Genomic DNA, 25,385 nt, shown 5'->3' on the forward strand with positions numbered 1-25,385 from the left:
TTTTTTCACAGCGCAAAATGACTAATTATTACCAAAGAAGACAGGGCTATTGATGTCAGTTTCAGTATTTTAATTGCATGCTACGTTTTCAAGAATTTGGTACAAAAAGTTCATGCAGCATTAGTGACTTTCAAAAGTGCAAAACGGGTCAAAAATCACTTTGTCGATCCGCGAGCATGCCATAAATGTTTACAACCACTCCATAAAGCTATGAGGCGGTTTCTTCAAAAAGGCCGATCGAAAACATCGGCATTAAGAGTAAATTTACCAAACGAGACCAAGAAAAATACTTTTTTTTGTAAAGAGAAAATCCACACATCCATCACTTTCACAGACTGCACTGGCAGGCGTGGAACTACTAGAACTCACAAACATGCTCGAGGGCATATTTCCAAACAAAGTCACTTGAATTTTACGAAAATAAGGAAAGAAACATGACATGATGGTTGTAAACGTTGTTGTCACTTTGTTCAAGTTGGCAATATCAAATTCATCCAAAAAAAGTATTCAACGAAACGGCCCACGTGTAAACAACTGCCCAGATTTTACGCACAAGCTTTACGCACGAACATTGGTCGTTGGACTACTTGCCTGTAGTCATTTCTTGGAAGGAAGCGTGAAGTTTTGCATATCTTTGGTGTCTGGGACACAAAGAGAGCGTCTTTGATCACATTTAGCAGACACGGGCTTTGGTCAGCGGCTGGATCCCCCCGCAGTTTCTCCACCGGGTCTGATGTCATCGCCCTAGCTGAGCCCAACCATGACAGTCTCCACGTCTTTTGAAGGTCTCCGCTCTTTCACCAAGAAGTTAATCATGCTCTCTGATTTGATCATCAGGTTGCAACCCAGGAAAAATATGCCGAACATGACGGTGAGCGACAGGACGCACAGAACAGCGATCTGCACCACACGCATGACGAAGAGTTTACGCTCTTCCTGCAGAAGCACCAGCGACCCTCCGCCATCTCCAGTAACCACGTCGTCCGTGCTGTTACTTGAGTATGTCGCCAGAGCATCGGTGAGGGTCTGACTCCCGTTAAAGAGCGCTTCCTGAGTCATGTTAAAGAGAGACACATTCATGTTTCCACGCAGGTTTTCAGCAGCAAGACGCGCGACTTCGGCTGATAGGCACACAGTCTAACAACAAAATCTGGACTCCGAGAAAAAAGTTGCTTCATGTGAATAGTAGGCAAAAAAGAAAGAAAGAAAGAAAGAAACTAAAGAAGAAAAAACGCTTTCCTGTTGCAGGAGGTTCTTTAGTGCGTAATGAGCGCGTCAAACTTCACCAGCCAATTCGCGTCAGCTGCAAACAAAAATAAGTTTCTTCAGGTATAGTCCGGGATGTTAGGATGCTGGGGGACTCTTCTTCCTGACAGCAAGTGTGATACTCTTTCCCTGTGGTGTAATAAAGGACACTCCCTGCTCGCCTGTCAGCGCTCCCTCTGTGCTGCCTTTTAAAGCGACGAGTTCCCCCTTAAATGCGCCACCATCCACCAGTGAATGAGCTGATCAGGTGGCTGCAGGTAAAGCAAAGAGACTTTTAGTTTTCCTATTGATATAATAACCAAAAGTTACTTTTCGTCCCTTCAATTGAATTGTCAGAGTATTGATTCTGATAAGATGCGTTAAGCCAAAAGGATTCATGGAAGTGTCCAAAAGCAAAAGAAAGAAAAATTACTCTCAGCTTTGATTGAAACTTGGAGAAGCTTTACTCTGAAAAAATGTGTTTTGGGCGTTTTGACACATTATTGAGGCATTTCAAATATATAAAGAAAATTTTGCTCAAAATGACATTTCTGAGTATTTCTATTTTCAAGTCGTTGTGAATCAGGAGCAGATAGAAAGATGCTGTTTGAAAAAACAGAGCTTATCTGTGACGTTAAATGCGCTAGGGGGGCCACAACCCTGCGCCAAGCTCTCTACTTTGGGTGACATGAGAAGAGGCGTGGTTGCTCCATGCCAACGGCCCGCCCACAACTCAGAGGCAACTTTCTAATAAACTACTGCCGCTCTGCAGAAACTATGTCCAAGAAAACAACAGGGTTTTATTGTGGCTAAAATTGACAAAATCTTAAGTAAAAACAACAAAAAACACTGTGAACGCTTTTGGAATAGCTTAAAAGATGATCAGAGTGGGACTTTAAAGTTCATTTTGACTGAGATGAGCATCACTCTGATTTGGTGATGTCAACAAATAGCAGTTTAAACATATAAAGATGAAACCCATCATTTAGGACAGTATGACTGATTCAGAAATAGTGCCTTCTCCTAGACTGAGGAAATCTTTGAGCAATATTCTTATCCTCTATTTTTTTGTTTTTTTTCACAATCTATTTGAATCAGTGGGCTTTAAGTGGACGTGATACCCCTGCAGCCTCATCTATAAAGACAAACGAGTCACAAGGGAGCCTGAAGTAAACATGCAGAATGTTTGTGTATCAGAGTGTGCATCCGTGGAAATGATGCCCATGCTATTCCCCTTCATGGGAGCTGCTCATTCATGCATAATATGAGGTTTCATGTTTGGGAAGTCCACAGTTATTGAATTGCAGCATCTGAAGAAGTGATAAACAATTTGCTTGCATTCCCATGCACCAATTTTGTGTGAAAGAAATGTGTGTTACTGAAAGAAATCTCTACTTTGGAAGTTAGAAAGCATAGGGAGGAACCTTAAAATAATAAAACAATGAGTCTTACTGACATTTTTTTCATTTTATTTTATCATCTAATTACCTTCTTGAAAATCAAAATTGCCCTTTTTGTAACGCCTTGCCGGTTTAGGACATACATACTTTTGCATTTTTTAATTGATTTTTAGCCCATAGATATATTGTAAATCTACAAACAGACACTGATTGTTAGAATTTTCAGTGGTTTGCTTAGAAACAAAAGCCATAGAATTCAATTAAAGATGCTCCTGGTGTGTGCGTCAGCAGCTTTCAGCCACAGGCATGTGTACAAACAATGATTAGCTCCAGTATAGTATGTTATAGGAGCTGAGAGATGGTCCTGTCTTTAGATAAGAGCAACAATCCATGGTTTTAGCAAAAGGACATGACCTTAAAACATTTAAATTAGTGTGATGATTACGGAGATCATCCTATAACGTAATCTTTCCATCAATAAGTAAATCTTACTAATGAAGGCTCTTTGTGTTTAAATTCACAAAAGAAAATGAGTACCGGTAGTGTCAGAGTGAATGAGTGAGAGACTTTGAAGAACTTAATACTCAGCTAAGCAGTTTGAGTTTGTGAACAAATCCCTTGTCACTGATTTAAAAGCATTTGAAAAATAAGAGCCTGATGCCTCTCTGTAGAGCGTCATGCAGAAAACGCTGCTCTATTCCTGGAAGGAGATGCGATCCTAAATGCTTCTTATTGTTGTTGAGGCTGTACATGTGGAAACAGTAAATTCGTATAAGGCTGCATATATGGACATGAGAGTCTAACTTGTTCCTAAGCAACAGAAGACCTCTAAACCCAGTGACAGATGGGTGCTGAAGTTATTTTGGTTGAGAAGGAAGAAGGAAACGAGATGAAAATACAGAGGGGTATCCAGGAGTAGCTGACTTGGGTGGGAGCTAAAACTAAAATGTATGTCTGTGGGGGGGGGTCATTGCAACCTAAAAGAAAGCAAATATTTAACAAAGCTATTTTAGTTAAATGCTTTCACATGCTATTGACACTAAAGTATAACAAAAGAAAGAGTCATTGTGATTATTTAGTTAAAACAATCTCAGCAGGTCATTTTTTTAAATTACATTTTAAGTTTTTTTTGTTGCTAAATTAGTGCTTTGAGACTGTCTCCCTTGAAGAAAATCTTGTTAAATGTAAATTCTGTCATCAAACTGCATCTTGTTTTGTAATTTGTGCAGCAACTTTGTTTATTTAATGATTTCAAATATCAAATAGGGGGGAAAAATGTGTCTTACAATGAAAATAATTATAGATTTTTTGTTTTTAATGTTAATCTGTGACGGGAATACAACTAAAATATGGACAAAATAAACTTTTTTAACGTTTTTCTATGATAAGATTCTTACATGTTTATTAATTGACATATTATCTGATTATACATCACCACAAGATGGTGCTAAAATTAGGTTTTAGTCCACCTGCTTTGTCCTGTGTGGGGTCACCTGTTTGGGGTCATGGAGCCCATCTCAGCCGTTGAAGGGCAAAGATGGGGAGCACTCTGGACAGGCCATTACAGAGCCACTCAAAGATGTCCTAATTTACAAGTGAAAGTAACCTATAATTATAGTTTATGTTATATTTTTTGTTCTGTAGCTCTGGCTCATTTAGAGGTGATAACTATAGTCAAAATCATGGGTCATAGAAATGCACAAACAAATAAAAAACGTTTTTTAAAACCTGGTGGAAGAAAACTGAGACTAACATCAGCGTACATGTTTGTTTTTAATGCAAACGATAACATTTGGATCATTCATTTTAGAAAAAGAAAAAAAAACATTTTTATTTTAAAACCCAGAGCCAAAATCTAAATTCAGTTCATAATTTTTCTGAAGATTGCTTTGGAGCTAAATTGTGTTGCTGTAAATTATAAAAGGTTTTTTTTTTTAAAAAAAGAATACAAAATATTTTATTCTATGTATGGCCTAAATGAAAGGACAAAAACCCCCAAAGTATGACAAGAACACTTCAGTGGTAAGAAACTGGTTCAGCAATGCAGCAATTATTTCAGATGTTGGTATGGAACACATTACAAATATTCAAGTCAATAGTTTGTATTTCAATGTGAATTCACACTAAAATCCATCAGAACATGTTTGTTGCATTTTTCATAAGAAAAAAAGAGGCAAAACAATTGTTTTTACAGAAAAACGTTCATTATAAACGTTGTATTCCACCGCATAATTCTGCTGTTTCTGCCAGTTTATTATCAAACTCCTTATTCCTTCTCTGGCTGTTTTATTTTTTCCATTTCCAATAAGGCCGCAGCCAAAAGAAAAATGGTGATGTAAATGATCTGACCACCTCAGACAGATGTGGGGCGCTCACAGGTGTTTCCAGAATCATTTCAGAGCTGGCCATGGTTGCAAATTACCCTTAAATTGCAGCTGAAGGAAAAAAGGGGAAAGTTTTTGCACACAAAAAAAAGATAGGGGGACTGGAAGCCTAGCAACCAAAACTAAGCACAGACATCCCTAGCAACAGAGTCGTGGTTCACACCCCTTCTCTTTTTTAACACTATTCATCCATACATCATCTGTGTTAGCTGTGCTGACAAAGGGCTTTCTGCAGCTCGAGACTCCTTTCAGTCTTGTCTCCTGTTTTATTTATTTATTTTTGTTAAATTCCTCTTCCTGATTAGAAGATCTTGGAGACTGGAATGAGATGATTAAAGCACATCCGGGGCTGGGGGTGTGTCCCTTTGTGTGTAGCAGCTGAACAGCAGAATGCCAAACAGCATAAGAATTACTGAAATGTGCTTTTATTTGGGAAAAAAAAAGTTTTTGATGTCTCCCAGGAGAAAATGTTCCGTTTTTGAAGGTCTGTAAACCTTTGGAACTTCCCCAAGTAAACACAGCCATTAATCACTTACTGATACAAATTGCAGGGGCTCTGCAGCAGAAGGTCCCCTCACATTAACCCCCAGCAACAATTCTTAATCAGAGAAGGAGATAATGACTCAATTCCCCTGATTTGCAGGGGTATTTAAGGATGCCACATGTACTGTAGCCTCACCCCTCTAAGGCTGAAGGGATTTTTTTTTTTTTTTCAAGATCGAGATCACACATTTCATGAATCTAATTAGAGAAATTCCTGTGCTGGCTCCAGAGTCCAGAGATCATCTGCATTTAGACATCAGCTGTCAACTTAATTTCCATTTAGATGCATCTCCACATGTGAGTAATGCCAGCTAATATGCGTTTGTGTATTCTCAGTCCCTTGAGTTTCTTTCTTTTTTTTCATTTCTCTTTAGCTGCGTTTATTGTATTTACCAGCAGATCACAGGCTTTAAACCTTAGAAAATAGGAGGCGAAAGCTCAAATCCTCTTTCCTTTTCTCTGCTCTAATGTCTTTTCAGTTAAATTTTAATGTTTGCTTTCTTCTCAGTTGTGGTCTCGGAGGGCAGAGATGTAAGCTGCAGATCCTGAGCCACTGAAGAAAAAAAGCTGATCAGATTGCAAAGCATCCCATCACAAACACACCTTCAACCACATCTGTGATTTCAAACGCAGCTAACAATTCACTTGAGGAAAGCTCTTGTTGGCCTCACTTGACCCTCACAGCTGCTGGTTGAACCCAGCAGAGCAGGGAAGCATAAGCTGGCTCCAGTAAGCCAAACACTGATTTTGCCTGAGAGCAATGGCTTTATCATATCAGTTCAATGAAAAAGAAACATCTAGAAGGCTCGGTAAAGATCTGTAACGGAGGTCAGGCCCCTTCAGTCCCCCGTCCTCCACTACAGCCCCCCCATGCTTCTTGTTCACTTTTAATTGGCTGCCATCTGACCCCGCTTCCTATCCTGGACAAGCAGCGCTGTGCTTAAAATGCCATTCATGTGAGGGTACGTTCTCCACGAGCATCACAGGAACCACGAGATCCAAATCGGTCCTTACAGGAGACAGTTTCTGATTGCCCATGGTGTTACCTGCTCCATCCACCTACACCAAAAGTTTGATGCCAGAACAGTTCCCTATTATAGCTTTTCTGCAAATTCCTCCGTTTCTGACGGTTTCTCTTTGAGGCAGGTCTTGGACATGGATGGCAGTAACTAAGCAACAGGGTGGGCAAAAAGAGCAGAGCACTGGGATGAAAATCCGATAAATGGACAAGTGCAGAGATAAGAAGCACCGTCTGCTTCTCTCAGACCCCCCTTTTTTATCCCTTTTCTGCAACACTGGCTGTTTCTGTTTGTTTCAAAGGCCCCCCACCTGAATGCTTCATCAGCCCCCTGAATGAAAGAGTCCCTCCGTGGCAACATTCATAAATTTAGATTGTTTTCTGGGGAGGTCAGATAACACTGCAACAGCCTGTGGCAAAGACAGCCTAACTTCGAGAAACGAGCCCGTCAATGCCTTTATCATCTTCCTTGACTGCATAGATGCACTAAACGTTTAGGGAAAACTTGAAAAAATGAAATTAGTCTGAAAAAATTCAGGACATCCTGACACTGTCAGTGCTGAAAACCAATGATTTCAATGGAAGCCGTGATTTTTCCTCATCAAACTTTGTTTTCCAAAAACAAACATCTTTGCAGAAAACACGCCCTGGCAATCAGCTTTTTAAAATTGTCTAAACAACTTAACTTCATGCTAAGTTCAGCATCTCCTTGACCTGGTTTAAAAATCTTTCCCAAGTCAAGCTTGTCCCACAGTGTCATAATAGAATTCAGAAGACCCCATAGAACCTTTCAGTCTTTTAGAGTCCAGTTTCTCTGTTATGTGTCAGTTTCAATCTTTTCTCCTTTTTGGGTTAACTTAAATGTATTTTCCTTGACAATTCTTCTATTAACCTGAGTTGCCTCTTTGCTGTTGGTGCTGATGTTTAATGAGATTTCATGCTGCATACTTGCCTTACATTTCACTCAGTTGTTTGCCCTTCTGCAAGATTTTGCATTGAATCCCTTGTTTCCACTGCTCTTCAAAGAAAAACGTGAAAAGCATGTTGATAGATTTTTAGTTATTTTCACATTTTCTCACAGATTTCTTTCTAAGCACAATAGATGGGCTCATCTCCAAAATAATTGTATTTGTTTCTGTCTATTTTTAAACTGTAAATGAACAAAATAAACTTAAAAGATAAAAGATGGCGTGTTTCCCTTTTTTTTCCTCATTCCTCATTTTTTCACAATTGCCTAATGATTATAAGAGCGATACGTGAATAAGATAAGATAAGATATTCCTTTATTAGTCCCACGATGGGGAAATTTCCTTGTTGCAGCAGCAGTACAGGTACGATAAATAAGGAAAAAGAAAAACTATGGAGTCAATATACACAGATATATACATAATATACACACGTATATTTCCAAAAAAATTGCACAGGATGACCATATAATCGGTTATTGCACAGGGTAAAAAAAATAAGACAGAGCCAATGATATTGGTTAGTGTGGGTCACTGGGAGCAGCTAAGGTTGTACAGTCTAACCGCAGCAGGTAGAAACGATCTGCGGTGTCGCTCCTTCAGACACTTAGGATGTATCAGTCTGATGCTGAAGAAACTGCACAGTGAGGACACAGACTCATACATGGGGTGGGCGTTCTCCATCACTTCCTGCATTGAGGCATTGAGTCCAAAGGCAGCCCCAGAACCAAGCTGGCCTTCTTCACCAGCTTCTCCAGCCGCTTCCTGTCTGCTGCCGAGATGCCGCTGCGCCAGCAGACCGCTCCATAAAAGATGGCTGATGCCACCACAGAGTCATCAAAAGTATTTAGGAGTGATCCCTACACTCAAAAGACCTCAGTCTCCTCAGCAGATAAAGCCTGCTCTGTGCTTTTTTGTACAGTGCTTCTGTATTGTGTGACCAGTCCAGTTTATTGTTGATGTGAACACCCAAGTACTTGTACGAATCTACTCTCTCAATGTCCCTTCCTTGGATGTTCACCGGTGCTAATGTAGAGTGAGTGTGCCTGCGAAAGTCTACCACCAGCTCCTTGGTTTTCCCTGCATTAATCTGGAGGTTCCGCTGGCACCAGTCTACAAAGGTCTGAATCAGTTCTTTATACTCTCTGTCATTGTCATCCATGATTAGTCCGACAACGGCAGAGTCATCCAAGAACTTCTGTAGGTGACAAGATGCTGAGCTGGACATGAAGTCTGCGGTGTAGACAGTGAACAGGAACGGAGCAAGAACTGTTCCCTGCGGTGCTCCTGTGTTACAGACGATCATGTCAGACTCACAGTGGCGAGACCTCACATACTGCAGTCAGTTTGAGAGGTAGTCCAGCATCCATGCAGACAGATGCTGGTCCACGCCCAGTGCGCCAACTTGTCCCTCAGCAGCAGCAGTTGAATGTTGTTGAAAGCGCTGGAGAAGTCGAAAAACATGACTCTCACAGAGCTCCCTGTCTGGTCCAGGTGTGACAGAGCTCTGTCCAGGAGGAAGATGACAGCATCCTCAACTCTGATACCGGGCTGGTAGGCGAACTGCAGCGGGTCCATTGACTGGCTGACCATGGGACTAAGATGTGTGAGCACCAGCCTCTCCATCGTCTTCATCAGATCAGAGGATGAGATGATCAAATAATAAACCTGGATTACCAGCCTTAATTATAGTTTAGAGAAATGACAGCTGAAAGTAATAAATCTAAATGAAAAATTCACCAAAAAACGTTTTTGGATAAAGTTCACATGTTCTGCTTTTATAAATGTAACATGATGTACAGTGGGGGGAATAAAAATGATTTGTAAGTCATCAATTACAAGCTGTTTCACTTAAAAATGTGATGTGATGATCATCAAGATACCCTTAAACTGGAAGAGACAGAAAGTTTAAAAAAATGCAGGAAATTTTTATATTTTCTAGAGAATTTATTTGTATATTGGTGCAGAAAATAAGTATTCAGCTCCAAAACAAGCAAGAAGTCATCCCTCACAGTCCTGTTGCTTCTTTTTTAAGATGTGCTTCTATCCTGACTTGTTACCTGTATTAATGTCCCCTGTTTGAACTATGGAACTATAGGAAAGACGCCTGCGACATCCGTAAACCATCAGAATGCAACCTCTCCACCAAGACCAATGAGCTATCAAAGGACACCTTGTTCATCTGAACAAGCAACAGCCCAAAAACATCTCAGCTGTTGAGAAGATCTGCATGGAAGGATGGACCAACATAGACCTACTTCTGTCACTGACAACAGGGTTACTTCAAAAAGTGTTGAGGTGAATTTTAAGATCAAATACTTATATTCTGCACCATAACACAAATAAATTCTTTAAAAAGCCTTTTTTTTCCAGAATCTCAATCATCTCTTTAAGTGAGACAATCTGCACGTACAAATACTGAATAAAAATAAAAAGACACTGTCCTTTAAATTATGTCGGTGAAAAACCGGAATGAATCGATTTTGTCAAATATTTGTCATATGTAATTTTACCGAAGGTGCTCAATTTAAAACATTATATGCAGATTCTTTGTAGTCCAGCAGATGGCAGAGTGACAGCGTAATTGAAACAGTGTGTGACACATTAACCGAGTTCTTTCACACGGTCAATAGAAACACCTTATAATAAGGCAGGAGAACAAAAAAGAAAACGCAGATTGACTCTAAAAAAGTCATGATGTTATGTTATTTAAAAATATATACTTTGTTTTTTAAGTTTAAGGGAAATCATGCAAAACTTTACATCATTTTGCTATTTCAATTTACCAAAAATAGGCTTTATACTATTAATTATGGTGTCATAATAGCATCTGAAGAGGAGGAGAATTTTCAAAATTAGCAACAACAGAGTGATCATAAAGTAGTTTTGCCTTTCCCTTTTTCATTTTATTTTATTTTATTCTATTTTAGGAAAATTACAATAATCTCTTCAAAATAACAGCCAAAAAACAAACAGTCTCCCTCAACAACAGAGACCCAGAACTCTCCTTATGTCATCTTTACAGATGTTGAAAACTTAATCCTTTGCGTAATTCCTCTTTTCCATTACCTGTTTAATCCCTAAACCCACCGAGACGTCGCTTCAGACCATTCAGACGCGCCTGGACAAGTCAGGAAACTTCCGGCTCTCCTTCACATCAGATGAGGCGACTGTTTGAGTCATGTTGCAGTGCAGGATCCATCACAGATAAGGAGGAGGAGGAGGAAAAAAACAAGTTCAGTCTATGAAGTGAGGAGGACCACACGGAACGCGGATTTTTACGCATCAACTCTTTCCACTCGGACACAATGAGAACCTTAATAAGACACATAGCTCTTCTCTTCTTTTCAGCTTCTGTCATCAGCGGTAAGAAACTTGTTTCCTTCTTTTTTCTTTTAACTTAGAAACTAAGTCCAACCCTGCTGATGATACAGGCGCACTTTAATGTGTAGGGCGTATTTGGAGGCGCCAAATTCAGTTCGTAATTTCCCCACGAGGAAGTCTGAAACAGGCACTTAATGGTCTTAAAGGGAAATGAATTTGTAACAAGATGACTTGAACTTGTTCAAACCGTCTTTGGGATGCATCTCTGAAGCTTCACTTCCTTTTAAGGAAGTGAAACAGCTGGTCTAATTTTGCAGGGCGTAACTGTAATATCAAGACAAATATATGTATAAATAAATGTCTACTTTTCAGTTCTAATTAAATTAAAATTATTGTTTAAATCATTAGCTTTAAACGTTTGACACTTAGATTTGAAAATAAAACAAGTCATTTATTAAATTAAAAAAAATGTTTCCAGAAAAAGGTTTGTTTTCATATTATTGTTTTTAAAGAAAAAAATTAAAATGAGTGTTTAAATTGAACTTAGTGTCACTCAGTGGTCACACAAGTTAACAACACGCAAAACAAGGCATCGAACTCAGAGCTATGTGACTAAAAAATGTGATTTCATCTAAACGTTGCCCTTATTTTTATAGGTTCTAACATCTGCACATCAAGAGGAAGTACAACCTGTAAGCAGTGCCTGGCTGTTCATCCAAGCTGTGCGTGGTGCTTTCAAGAGGTAACAAATAAAACCTAAATACCCACACTGCCTTGCTGCCTCGCCCATTCATTGCTTAGTGCAGCAAGTTAGAACAGACACCCACTTTCTCAACTGCATTTTTCCTGCTGTCCTTTGAGATTTGCTTCTTGGGGAATCTTCAAATTGCACCCCCTGGAGGAAACATCTCCCATCTATTCAGTCACAGCCTTTAGACATCCAAGATGTATTTTTCTGTGTGTATTAGTGAACAGTGACCAGCATTTGTGTGGATGTTGCAGGACTTTGGGAAGGGATCCGGTGTCTCTCGCTGCGACCTAAAGCAGAATCTGCTAAATGAAGGGTGCAAGGCAGCAGCTGTGGAGTTTCCGGCCAGCACACTAACTATTCAAAAGGACACACCGCTCAGTGACAGGGCTTCAGGGGCAGCTGAGGACGTGACTCAGATCAGGCCTCAGAAAATCCACATGACACTGAGACCAGGTACTCTCATATTTGTAGGACATGTCTTAAAAATATGCAAAGGTCAGAAAGTAGCACCCATTCAGGAATCTCTGATCTGATCAAATTATTTCTGATTTTTGTATTCATTTCACTTTTAAGACATCCAAATGGTTTTCCTCTACTCTTTTAGGCGACTCCAAGTTTTTCACTGTTAGCATAAAGCAGGTGGAGGATTACCCCGTTGACCTCTACTATTTGATGGATCTCTCATATTCCATGAAGGACGACTTGTCTAACCTGCAAAATTTGGGCAGCAAGCTTGCAGAGACCATGGCCCGGACCACAAGCAAACTGCGAATGGGATTTGGAGCCTTTGTGGACAAGACCATTTCCCCGTACATGTACACGTACCCCCAAGAAGCTGTACAAAACCCTTGTTGGGGGTATGTATGGTTGTAGATATTTTTTTTAATATAAAGATAAGGTGGAAGTCTGATATTTTAACATTGATTTCTTCTTTGTATTAAGAATTTCCCAGCAATGCAAAGCTCAGTTTGGCTTCAAGCACGTGCTCTCGCTGACAGAGCAGGTGGCTCGCTTTACAGAGGAAGTGAAGAAACAGCAAGTGTCTAGAAACAGAGATTCTCCAGAGGGTGGATTTGATGCTATTGTTCAGGCTGTGGTTTGTAAGGTAAAAGGTTTGCGAGCAGTCCTTGAAAATGTTATTTTTTTGCATCTAATCTGACTTTCTGATGTCTTAAACTCTCCTTGTCACTAGGATAAGATCGGTTGGCGCCCAGATGCCTCACATCTTCTAGTTTTTACCACTGATGCCACTACTCACTCAGCTTTGGATGGGCGCATAGCTGGCATTGTTCAGCCCAATGATGGACAATGTTACCTGGATACGAATGACCTTTACAACAAATCTGCTGTGCTGGTACAGAACATCTTTGCTTTAAAGTCCCACTCCAATCATCTTTTGTTCTATTTTCAAAGCAATCTCAGTGGTCTTTTGATCGTGATTATGCTGTTTTTAGCCAAAATCCCAAAAACCTGTGTCATGTTCACGGACATAGTTTCTGTAGAGTAGCAGTAGTTCATTAGAAATTGCCCTCTCAGTTGTGGGTGGGACAGCTGGCACAGAGTTAGCCCACCCTGACTTCCTATCATCCCTTTTGCCTGCTGTCCCAGCCAATCACAACCCCAACCTAACATTAGCGGTGCAACAAAAATGATAAACAATATTGTACAGTTTTAAGCCAGAATGAAGAGGTACATGGATCTATTTCTCCGTAAGTGGATGCATTGGAGTGGAGCAGGGAGCTTGTTGATTGCCAATTGTAGCTGCGTCATAGCTACAGGCTTTTTTCGTCTCCTCCTTATGCATCCGATTTGAAAAAAAAAAACTCAGAAATGCGGTTTTAAGCTCACATTTCTTAACAAAAATCCTCTATCATGAAAAAAATACCACAAGAACGTGCTAAACATACAAAAAATATATATATTTTTATTGGAGTGGGTCTTTAACGTTTATGACTATTAAGGCAAATGACCAATACGTTGTTCTGTTTTTTGCCTCCTGCTTCTTTTAGGACTACCCTTCCTTAGGACTCATGATAGATAAAATATCTGCAAACAACATCAATTTAGTCTTTGCTGTAACCAGTGTTGTGGTACCACTGTATAAGGTGAAAAAAATGTTTTATATGCTTTTGGGATCGTGGGATTTTTTTTTAAATGAGAAAGCACAAAATTGGGTCAACACTTGTCATCCTGCCCTTTCCCAGGAATACAGTCAACTCATTCCAGGCACAACTGTGGGAACACTATCTCAGGACTCTGGGAACGTCATTCAGCTGATTGAGGAGGCCTATGCTGTAAGGGCATCTTTACATTTGTACAAAATGCCAGTACATTGTAGCTGTTGCATCCGACAGAAAAATAATGTCTGAAATAATCTGGAGCAGAAAATTCGGTCTAAAGTGGAGCTGGAGGTGTTGGGAGTACCAGATGAGCTGAGCCTCTCCTTCAATGCCTCTTGCTTAAAAGGAGAGGTCATTCCTGGAGTAAAATCTTGTTCAGGACTAAAGATTGGAGACACTGTACGTACACAGAGGCGGCAGCATGTTGTATCTGTTTACACTTGTTGATTTAAAGATATTTCCTTTTTCCAGGTGTCCTTCAGCATGGAAGCTCGGTTGCTTGAATGCCCAAAGGAGAAAAGCCGCACTTTTACCATAAAACCTCGGGGGTTTAAAGACGCTCTGGAGGTTACGGTGGACTTTGCTTGCAGCTGTGACTGTGAGGCAAAGGCAGAAGTCAACAGCCCGCTCTGCAGCAAAGGCAATGGCACCTACGAGTGTGGTATTTGCCAGTGTCACCAAGGCCGCCTGGGCACAAGATGCGAGTGTTCGGTGGAGGACTACAGGCCGTCTGATGATGGAAACTGTGTCTCAAAGGCTGGCGGCCGTGTCTGCAGCGGGAAAGGAGAATGCTTGTGCGGGCAGTGCTCCTGTCATGCAAATGACTTTGGCCAGGTGTGGGGAAAATACTGTGAATGCGACGATTTCACCTGTCCGCACTTTAAAGGGGCCCTGTGCTCTGGTGAGTACATTCAAGTTTTGCAACTTTTAAAATATTAAACATAAAAACCACAATTTTAAAACTAATTTTAACCTTAAACCAGACGCGAAACTTGTATTAAAATTGAATTTGCTGTGCTTTTAACATGTTCCTGTGGTGCTATTTCTAATGAATAAGGACATATATTACGCAAATTAAGCTTAAAATTGCATTTCTGAGTATTTACTTAATCAAGTCATTGTGAATAAGGAGAAAACGAGAAAGATTTAGTTTGAAAAAGAGCTTATTTGTGATGAAAAATATAGACTGGGCAGAAATGCAAGCTTGGAACTCTCACAATTTTTGAATCATTCTCTGGTCTGAGTACCGGTAGATAATTTATGAGCACTTGTGTCACAAAATAAAAAGCTTAAAAATATATTTTTCTTAAAAAACCTCCACAATCTTCACTTTTGCATTAAGATATTATTGGGCAAATAAAAAGGGCTTCATCTGTAGATAAATTATTCTTGAGTCACAATTTTGCAACAAAAATTACTGAACACAACCACAGCTAATGTATTTATCCAACTATTTTAACTACTTTATTGTTATTGTGGCTGATATGGCAGAAAAACCCAAACAAAATTATATATAATCAAGATAATGCAATAAAATGCTCATCATATCTTTGGTAAGTGAGATAAGACCCAGCTGTGGTTCCTTCTGGGCTGTGTTGCTTCATCTTATCCGGCTGTCTCTCGTCACTGTCAGGCTGTAAAACACAGTTCGGTTAGTTTAAATAGTTGTCATTTTACTTATTTGAAACAATAAAGCTGTTTTGAAAAAAAAAAAGCATTAGACTTTTTCTGAATGGTAAGGTTCTTTAAAGTTGCTAAATTAGATTTTCAGTAAAATACAAAACTTTGCAGTTTGCCAGTAACAGACATTGGAGCCGATTACTCACAGAAAAGCTGCATGAAGCATAAGACGTCTGCAAAGCTCAGCCCAGTTTCTCAATCTCTCAGATAAAGCTTTAATAGGACGTTGGGAAATTTTATGTAGCAACATTATTGGTGTGTTCACTGTAAAGACAGATGAGACAAAGCAGGACAGGAGAGTGCTTTTTACCTTGTAGGGATCTGCTTAGTGTGTTCACAGGTTGATTTATGCAAAATAATAACGTTTTCTGTCAATTAAAGATTGATAAGCGCTTAAATTTCACTTCAGTTTTGTGTTACAAACACATAAAGATGGAAAACATGTCCAGACAGCAATGGGATTTCTACAGCTGTTGTCTTTCATCATAGGAAGCAATGGCATTCCAACTCACTTCAATAAAAATCAGGTTTTTTGTATTTTTAGAATGTTCTTGTTGCATTTTTGTCATGATGGAGGACATATGTTAAGAAATCAAGCTTAAAATCGCATTTCTGAGTATTTCTTTGTTCAAATTGTGATGCATCAGGAGCAGACAAAAAAGCCTGGCATTATAATAATAACCTTTTATCACAAAATGGACTACAAGTTTAAAAAAACTGTGAAAACTTGTGTAAGTGCAGCTTCTTGTTAAGTTAAAAGAGTCCCAAGGGGGACATGTGACCTCTTTACATTCACCATTGTCTTCATCATCAAAAATTATATAGTTGCAGAGGGTTTGCCACAACTGGCCTCTTTATCAGCAGTTGAATCTGTTATTAAAGACCCACACCAATCGAAATAGAGCTTTTGGTGTCTTTAACATGTTCTTGTGGCATTTTTCTCGTGATGAAGGGCACACTTTGTATACGTAAATTAAGCTTAACATTGCATTGCTTACTATTGCTTCAATTCAAATTGAGCTAAATCAGGGGCAGATTAAAAAATTGCCTTTAGAAAAAGTGCATTTTTGTGGCGCAAAATCTACAATCAGTTGCTGCTCCATGCTCAGCTCCATTCCGCTCAGCTCCTTGCTCAGCTTGTAAACCAATAGATCCACGTTTGTCCTCATCTAAGCTGGCATCTGTCTCAAAACTGTACGACAGGATGGCTCCAATATTACTCGCCATTTTTGCTGCACCGCTAATGTTAGGTTGCGGTTTTGAGGGGCTGTAAACTAGCAGGAGAGCGTGGATGTTGGGAAGCAGGGGCAGGCTTACTCTGTGCCAACAGTCCCTCTTACTTAGAGTTGAATTGCTTGTGAACTATTGCCGCTCTGCAGAAACTATTTCCAAGAAAACGAAACAGGGGCTTTGATTTCGGCTAAAAACGCCACATTCATAATCAGAAATCGTTTACAATAGATTACAGATGATCAAAGTGGGACTTTGGGTCAAACTAAATTCTTTCTTTGTGCTGTTAACCTTTTTTTTTTTTGCTCAGACTCCCGATAAGTTGCAGATTTAAAAAAAAAAATCTCCAAATAGTTCCTGAGTTGTTATACTGTTTTATTGTGCTTTTTTAGTTAAATGAGAACATATTTATCACACAATGTGATACAAATGTGAATGTAATGTGAACAGAAACACAGTTTGCAGGGTTAAAAAACCATCATCTTTGCAGCGTGTTCCACTAAAATCGAGCTGTCAACAGAGCTTAAGACTTCTTAGCGTGTAGCACTTCAACACAGGCATTGTGCTGTCTCAGTGTCCCTCAGTCCCACAACAATTGGATCCCTGGCGCGGGCCTCACAAATGTTCTCTTTAGATGTGTACTTCATCTATTGCTGAGGGGCTGCGGGACTGATGCCAGGCCTAGAGCAGGAGTCAGCAAGCATTGCTCCAGGGCCCATAAATACGAGGAAAGAGAGCGCAGGGAAGTTTGCATTCCTCTGCTGGCCGTTTGCCATTCCCTCCGCCTCTTCCTTTAGCTGCATGACATTGCAGTCCGTACCTCTGCTCCTCTAATCTTCTTCCTGCCAAACTTCTCTTAAGCTCCAGCATGTGATAAAGAGCATTTTTGAAGAGATCAGAATGTAGGGAACAAAAACTCATTAATGTGTAAATCATACTGGTGTCAATGACACATATGTCTTGTGTTTCTGCTCGTCTAACTTGTTAAAATTTTCATAGAGGATGACACATTAGTGAGCAGCTACACAACTAAGTCTGTTAAGCATTGAAGCTGTGACTCATCCAGCATCCTTGTGAAGTTAGTCTCTGATGAAAACACTGACAGAGTGAACACTGGGGAATTGTTCCTCACGGTTTTCCTACGTTTAATGGTATCCTGATTTTTTCTTTCCCTGTTTTTGGTTAAAATTTCCTGACCCCACTTCCTTCCTTCACTTTCTTCTCAGTTTAATTCAGTTCACGCTGTGACTCACTTTTTGTCCTAGTCACAAAATCCTTTTCTGTTTCCTGCAGAGAGTCTTTGTCCTTGTTTTAGGTTGACCATGCCCCTGTCAGTAATCCATAAGGAAAATTTCAGGAAATTCTTCCCCCACTAAAAAACACCCCTTAAAAGACCTGAGGTTGGTGTTGTCTGCGCTTCAGCAGTTCTTAAAGATGTGCTTGTGCACGTCTGTTTAGCTTTCGTCATCCCAGAATCCAAGACCCTCCCTGTACTTTCACAAGAAAACATTATCTGCTTCTCAGAACTGTTTGTCTCCGGGATACAAGAAAAAGCAATTCACCGTCCACCTGTATTTAAAAAAAAAAAGGCTAAAATTATCATCAGCTGTTTGATCAGAGAAAATATTTCTATAGTAATCAGTTAAGCTGTAAATCTGCTTCAGTAAGTGACAGGAGGCTAAAAAACATACATTCGTATCACAAAAACTCTACGACTCACAAAAGATAACAAAGTTTACACCGACGTTCTTTCATCTGAGTGGAAAAAAAATGTTTTTATGATAAAAACCAACTTGCAAAAAGAAGAAGTAATAAAAGTGAAGTAATAAAATGTGAAGACCACACCAAAATAGGGAATCCTTTTTTAAAAAGGTCAGTAGGTTTTCCTGCTCTGTTTGCTAATCCCTGCCTGACGAAGAAAAAAGAAAAGATTTTTGAGTTAGACATTAGCTCGATCTAAACAGACTTGGAAGAGTTTACAAATGGAGTCCACCCCTGTGGCATGCAACTTCAGTTTGATTTATATTTTACTGTATCAGTGCTTGAACTATTTAACTGTTCCAAACTGTAGTAAAAGCTTGAAAGCCTTATTTTAGCTGCCATCTTATTCTTTGTAAAATAATTTGATAGACGTGTTATAAAGTCTGTTTGGGATAGTTAAAAGAAAATTTAAATTTATAAGACAATGAAGAAAACCTCTTTTGAACAGATTTTGTGAATTCATACCCTGGCAGGTTAAAAATATGTGGTAGTGTGATAATGTGGGCCGCAGAAAGCTGCCAGTGAGAAGACATTGATTCAGCAAAAATTAAAAGCTTGGACAAAATAGAATATTCAATCCTGACAAAATAACTTAACACACTATCAAAAAGACATACTGTAATAGTAAGTGGAATCTAAATAAAAATACAAGGAAAAACAAGAAAAAGCCGAACATCTGTCTGGACGTCTGTCTGATTAAAAGCTGAGAAATGAGAAGATTTTGGTGCATTTTAAATGATATATGATAACTATGTATTATTCTACTAGTCATGTTTCTTCAAACTGAATCCTATAAAGACCCACTCTAAGGAAAATTGTGTTTTTGGTGTTTTCAACATGTTCTTGTGGCATTTTTCTGAGGATAAAGGACATAAATTAAGAAAATCAAGCTCAAAAATTGAATTTCTTTGAATTTATTTACTCTAATAGTTGTAAATCAGGAGCAGGTTTAAAAATGCAGTTGGAAAAAGTGCTTGTCTGTTAAGTAGAAGATACACTGGGGGGGGCTCTGCTTGGACTGAGAGCTCTCAGCAATTGCAAGGTTGGGGTTGCTCCGTGCCAGCAGTCCCACCCTCAACACAGAGGTAAATTTCGAATCAGCTACTGCCGCTCTGCAGAAACTATGACCTAAAAAACAACAAAGGTTAAAAAGCCACTGGGAACGATTTTAAATTAGACGATCAAAACATGATCGAGGTTTAAAGAATTAGTTTGAAACAACTTGTCCATGATGGCTGATTTTCTTTCAGGTAATGGAAAGTGTGACTGTGGGCTTTGTCAGTGTGATGCCGGCTGGAAAGGAGATAACTGCAACTGCACCACTCGCACAGACACCTGCATGTCCAGCGCTGGGCTGCTTTGCAGCAGACTGGGATACTGCGAGTGTGGGGTTTGTCAGTGCACCCAGCCAGGGGCGTACGGAGCTACCTGTGAAAAATGCCCCACCTGTCCTGACTCCTGCACAATCAAAAAGTGAGTTTTATGTTTTCTTTAACCCAGATTTAACAAAAAAAGAGCCTTCCTTCAGTCAGTCCTTAGCTAGGTTCAACTTAAAAAGTCATCGTTTGTTGAATTCTAAGTGCAATATTCCCTTATTAGATTACTTTGAAAAGTATTATTGTATTTTTTTAATAAGTGCATCTTACGGTGTACAATTGAAAGAAAAAATATAAATTTTCTTTTTTGTAATGTTAAAAAATGTAAGATCTTGAGAAAATCGCCATACATTTTGTTCATTTTTTTCCATTATAAACATAAGGCTTTTGCAATTGTACAATAAAAAAAATGAATCAACCTTATGAGAATAAGTATCATTTACAAATGTTATTATATGCTTAATGACCTCAAGGAATTTTGATTAATAAGTTTAAAAGAAAGAAGAATTTGTGTCTAAATTATCAATCCTTCTTACAGACGGTATCTTGTTTCTAAATTCTCAAAGATGGCCATTTGACCTGAGCAGCTATTGAAAGTTACAAAATATCTGGATTTTTGTATAAAGTTAATATAAATCATGGCATGAGCTCAAATAAACTCTCAAATGTAAACATTCATAGAAATGGATTCCTCTGGCCTCAACTGCATAAGGGTCGTCAAAATTGAATCAAAATTCAGAAACGTGGATCACAGATGTATTTTAAAGTAATGCTGGCTTGCAAAATTAGTACACCCTTCAATAAACCATTTATCATTCTTTTATATATCCAAAACCTTCTGACTGTTGTGAGTCTTTATGTGCTCAAATGTAACACAAGATACGTGAAGTTTTGTTTCTCGTAGTGTGATTATTTTTTCAACCAAAATGTTAAACATGTAGAGTTTTACAAGAATTCCTGTGAGCCTGCAGCTCCACCTGACGTGAGATATTCAGCCTCACACGCATTCATGTGTTTTCTTAACACTCCATGCAATCCATGAAGGTGAGCAGGCCATCATAACGACGCCTTTGAGCTTTTCATGTTGTCCCTTTGTCTGAACTTGGAGTAGTGATGTCCACTTATGGCATAATTATCTACAGAAGTATTTGTTGTATTGCTTACAGGGCATGTGTTGAGTGTCAGCATTTTAAAAGAGGACAGTACACAGAAGATGACAGCTGCAACCGAATCTGCAAAAATGAGATTCGGGTTGTGGAGGAACTTGGTAAGATCTTTTGTTTTCTTCTCTATTAAAGACCTACTCTGATAATAATGGGGGTTTTGGTGTTTTTGACATGTTCTTGGAGCATTTTTCTCATGATGGAGGATATATATAAAGAAAATTAGGATTAAAATTGCATTTCTGGGTATTTATTTATTCAAAGCATTGTGATTCAGGAGCAGATGAAAAAAAGCATTTGGAAAAAAAGCATTGTTGAGACATAAAATCTACAATCGGCAGGCCCTAAGCTCCCTGCTCAGTTCCATTCTGATGCATCCACTGGCAGGCAAATAGATCAGTGTACATCTTCGTTTTCCTCGTCAGAGCTGGTATCTGACTTTAAAACTGGACAGCTGAATAGCTGCAATATTGCTCACGATAATGTAAAGTTGGGGGTGTGAGGGGCTGTAAAGTAGTGGGAGAGCATGTAAAGGGAAGGATGTCAGGAAGCAGGGGTGGGCTTCCTCCCTGTCAACATTCCCACCCAAAACTGAGAGGTAATTTCTGATGAGCTACTACAGAAACTGTCCTAGAAAATAAAAGCTCTTTTTTATCATTTTTGGCTAAAACGTCTTAATCTGTATTAAAAGACCCCTGGTAAGGCTTTAAAAACAGATCATAAGATGATTGGAGTGGGTCTTTAATGACATTGTTCTGACTTTGAAAAAAGTAGGTTGTATTTTGTACCTGATGAACATTGTGTTATCTTTTTGTCACAGTTAAGCGTGATGAGAATGCAGTGAACTGCTCCTACAAAGATGAGAATGACTGCGTCGTGCACTTCCAGTATTTTGAAGATTTTAGCGGAAAGTCTATCCTGTCTGTGGTGAAGGAACCAGGTACTGTTCTTTTTTTTATGAAAACATAACCTAACCTCTTCAGATGTTCACTAGTGTGTGATTGTAAAGGCTGTTTCAGTCATTTGTGCATTTAGTAAAGAGTCATTATTTGCTGAGCACATCATGAACTTGTTAACCAGCTCCACCCAGGCGCATCTTAAACTATCAGGTTCAAAGTAATGACGCGCCAGGGATCGTAAAATGAGGCTCTGAATGTGTTGTGTGGCAGGTGCTGTTTCTCTACTCTGTTTTTTCTGTTTTCTCTCAGAGTGCCCTCAGGGTCCTGACATTTTAGTGGTGCTCTCGGCGGTGGCTGGAGCCATTCTCCTGCTGGGCCTCGTTGGTTTGCTCATCTGGAAACTGCTCATCACCATCCACGATCGCAGAGAGTTTGCCAAATTTGAGGAGGAGAGAGCCAAAGCAAAATGGGATACGGTAAGAAATTACGATTTAAACGCTATGAGCTGCTTCAGTTTCTTTCATACTACATTTATGTCTGGCCACAGTTCTGGACTGCAATGATAAGATTGTTTTTGCACTTCTTTCTTAGTGCATCGTTGTGTAAAAATGTTGCCCATGACATATATATTTAAAATCTCACCAAAATTTAATTTGTTAATCAATTCTGGGTATAGTGAACCACCCCCACTCAAGAATCGATGACATCACAGCGAGTGAAACTGCTAAAGAAATAAAATGGGTTCAAAAGCTATTATTGGGGCTCACAAAATGATTTAAAAATCCACAAACGAAACCAAAGCACACGAGTAAGTGGGGACATCCAAAGGATGTATTAAAATAATTATGGGATGGCCACAGGACCCACGGCTTGGCTGCCATGTTATAGCAGACAGAGAAATTTGGCGGTTTTCAATTTTTTGCACAGTATGGGGGAAAAAAATTATGTTCCAGAGAACAAAGTTTTATTGACCTTTGACTTCAGAAAGAGATCGCGATCTTGAATTTTCACCTTTGGTTCCTTCATAATTCCTCCCAGGAAGTTTGATCCATCGCCTCATAAGTCCTCGAGCATCAGTGGGAAGCTGCTTCGGAAACACGTTGGATATAGAAGTTGTAGATTTTAGCATGTTGAGCCCGCAAAGGTGTAACACTTTTTTTTTACTGGAAATTTGTGAAAATGTATTACATGAATCCCTTGCTAAAACTAAATGACACAACATAACACACAAAAGGATCATATAAGGATTGTGGTCAACAAAAAACCTCCGTTGCGAAGGAAAACCAAAAAATTATTTTTGACAATTCTTCTAAAAATTACATACACTTGTTCGTCTACCCCAGGCGCCAAAAAATCAAATGGTTGCTATGGAGATAAAACCAACAGAAAAGCTGCCATTTTGAAAAAAAAAAGAATTTCTTCATAAATTTGTCATGTGCAGCTCTGATCAGGGATAGATGGGGGGAGTGAGGGGCGGGTAGCGCCTCCAGACCACAAAACGCCGCTCGCAACATTTAAAATTCATTTTAAAAAGGAAATTATTTTAAAATGTGACTTCAGTGAGTTCATCTCTTTATTTAACTCCACAGGGTAATAATCCTTTATATAAAGGAGCAACATCTACCTTCACCAATGTTGCATATCAAGGCAACTAATGACTGAATGCAACAAGAAAAAACTCAGGGTCCATCAAAACAGAAAGATAAAAGCTGCAGCACCGAATGGATGGAAGGAAGTCACTGTCCACTGGCAGGAAACACCCAATGCAACTGAGAACGACTTATCTGCTGCAGACATGTTGCCAAAGCAAGTAAAGTTGTGAAACAAGTGTCAGAAAGTTTGGGTGACCTAAAGCTTTCTGGTTCTTTCCTAAACATTGTTTGCAATCTGTACATTGTTGAATTGTCACTTTACATTTGGGAGCAGTACTTAATTTAATGAGGTTTTCTACAACTGCTGTGATTGTTAAAATAGGTTTGCAAAACTTTTTTTTTTGTCTTGTCGGTTTGGCTTTTCTGTACTCGTTACATTATTGGGGCAATATGTGACTATGAAAAAAAAGATGTAAAAAACTTTTCTCTGCAATTCACAATAAATGTTTGAGATTTATAGAATTATAGAGTAGGTATTATAATAAACATTTTTTCTTTAAGAGTTTTTTACTTTTTTTACATGGTATAATTGACAGGATTGTAAATTAACATTTTTGTTCTTTTTCTTTTCTATTTAAAGTTACAAAATTATATCATAGAGCCCAGCCAATTCACTTTTTATTCTCCCTAGACTACTGCTAACATGTTAGTGTGAGATTGCGTTAGATTGTCAGGGGGTTGTGCGGTTGTACAGTTATTTTAAAGGAGCTGTGCAACTGATCGTTTACAAGTGCACGAAATTTTTTTTTTGGGGGGGGGGTTTAAAATCATTTCCAAAACTCACGTTGCTGGATTTTGGCTCATTTTTTCAAATGCAACATGTTTTACTTAAGATTCACACAACAGTTTGCGACAGAATAGATAATATTTATTTTTTTAGGGTTTTCTTCTGACAAATGAAATGTAAAACTGTTTCTTGGGCTTTGATTCAAAAGCTGTCAAAAGCATGTCAACTTTCTAAAGGAGAATGGGGGGATTTGTTACATAAAGAAAAGATTTTATCAAACTAAAGTCTTTGATTTTGACTTGGTTTCTAATTTAATTCACAATGGTTACTTGCTTCTGTGTTTCTCAGTTTATCAATATGTGCTTGGCATCCCTCTTTCAACCAGTTTAAATGCATAAAGTGACGGCATTTCCTCATATAAATAAAGCCTCTTTGCATGCAAGTCTTTTCTGTCAGTTCCTGTTGTGGGTTTAACATTGAACAGTGTGCATTTACTTTGAAAGAACGTTATAAAGCACATACATACCACATGTTTCCAATTTTACAGGTACAGGTTGTACAATCATGTCTTTATACATGTGGTTATTTCTTGGCATGGTGTTTTCTTCTTCTTCTTTCTTGCACAAATAAACATTACAGAAGTATAAAAATTGTGTATTCATTGCTTTAAATGTTCCTACTTTTAAAAAGTTTCAAAAACCCCAACTTTTACTTTGAATTTTCCAATAAACTTGACTCTTCCAGTTGATTGTAATTTTAGTTTAGTAATAGTTTTTAACATTAAATTGTAAAAATTAGATTGTGTTTATTGAGCTACTAACAAAAACATTGAACCGGTTAATCAGTTCAATTTTGTTATTGTCAAACTTATAGTGCCAAAACTGCTAAAAGAAAGAAAAAAAAATGCAACAAAGGAACATTTGACTTAATCTGATTAAATATTAAATCCTGGTGAATGGCTCCCTCTAGTGGTTAGTCTGGGTTTTACAGGAACTTTTGAGTTGCATGAGTTGCATGCAAGTTACAATTAAAATGTATTACTATTTTGAATAATAATAAAAATATAGCCTGTACAGCTCAGAAAATTGAACAAATTTTAAAATAAATACATGAACGGAATAATAGTAAAAACATACAATAACTTTCA

The 25,385-nt window shown here is 38.7% G+C and overlaps 2 protein-coding genes across 2 annotated transcripts; one reads left to right on the forward strand and one right to left on the reverse strand.

Moving 5' to 3' along the window:
* Positions 1–53: 53 nt before the first annotated feature.
* On the reverse strand, positions 54–1,487 carry rprml (reprimo-like). The gene has a single exon (XM_011477926.3). It carries the CDS (start codon positions 1,078–1,080, stop codon positions 745–747), a length of 336 nt encoding a protein of 111 aa, XP_011476228.1. The 5' UTR covers positions 1,081–1,487; the 3' UTR covers positions 54–744.
* A 9,221-nt stretch (positions 1,488–10,708) lies between these two features.
* itgb3a (integrin beta 3a) lies at positions 10,709–24,888 on the forward strand. Its single transcript, XM_004071560.4, has 15 exons — positions 10,709–10,921; positions 11,536–11,621; positions 11,882–12,083; positions 12,235–12,487; positions 12,573–12,735; positions 12,823–12,984; positions 13,640–13,735; positions 13,835–13,924; positions 14,015–14,149; positions 14,222–14,651; positions 19,672–19,894; positions 20,964–21,064; positions 21,781–21,900; positions 22,169–22,335; positions 23,449–24,888. Exons 1-15 carry the CDS (start codon positions 10,864–10,866, stop codon positions 23,512–23,514), a joined length of 2,352 nt encoding a protein of 783 aa, XP_004071608.2. The 5' UTR covers positions 10,709–10,863; the 3' UTR covers positions 23,515–24,888.
* Positions 24,889–25,385: the final 497 nt, after the last annotated feature.

Source organism: Oryzias latipes, chromosome 8 (genome assembly GCF_053564925.1).
Source record: "Oryzias latipes strain Hd-rR chromosome 8, Olatipes_Hd-rR_3.1".
Taxonomy (NCBI): domain Eukaryota; kingdom Metazoa; phylum Chordata; class Actinopteri; order Beloniformes; family Adrianichthyidae; genus Oryzias; species Oryzias latipes.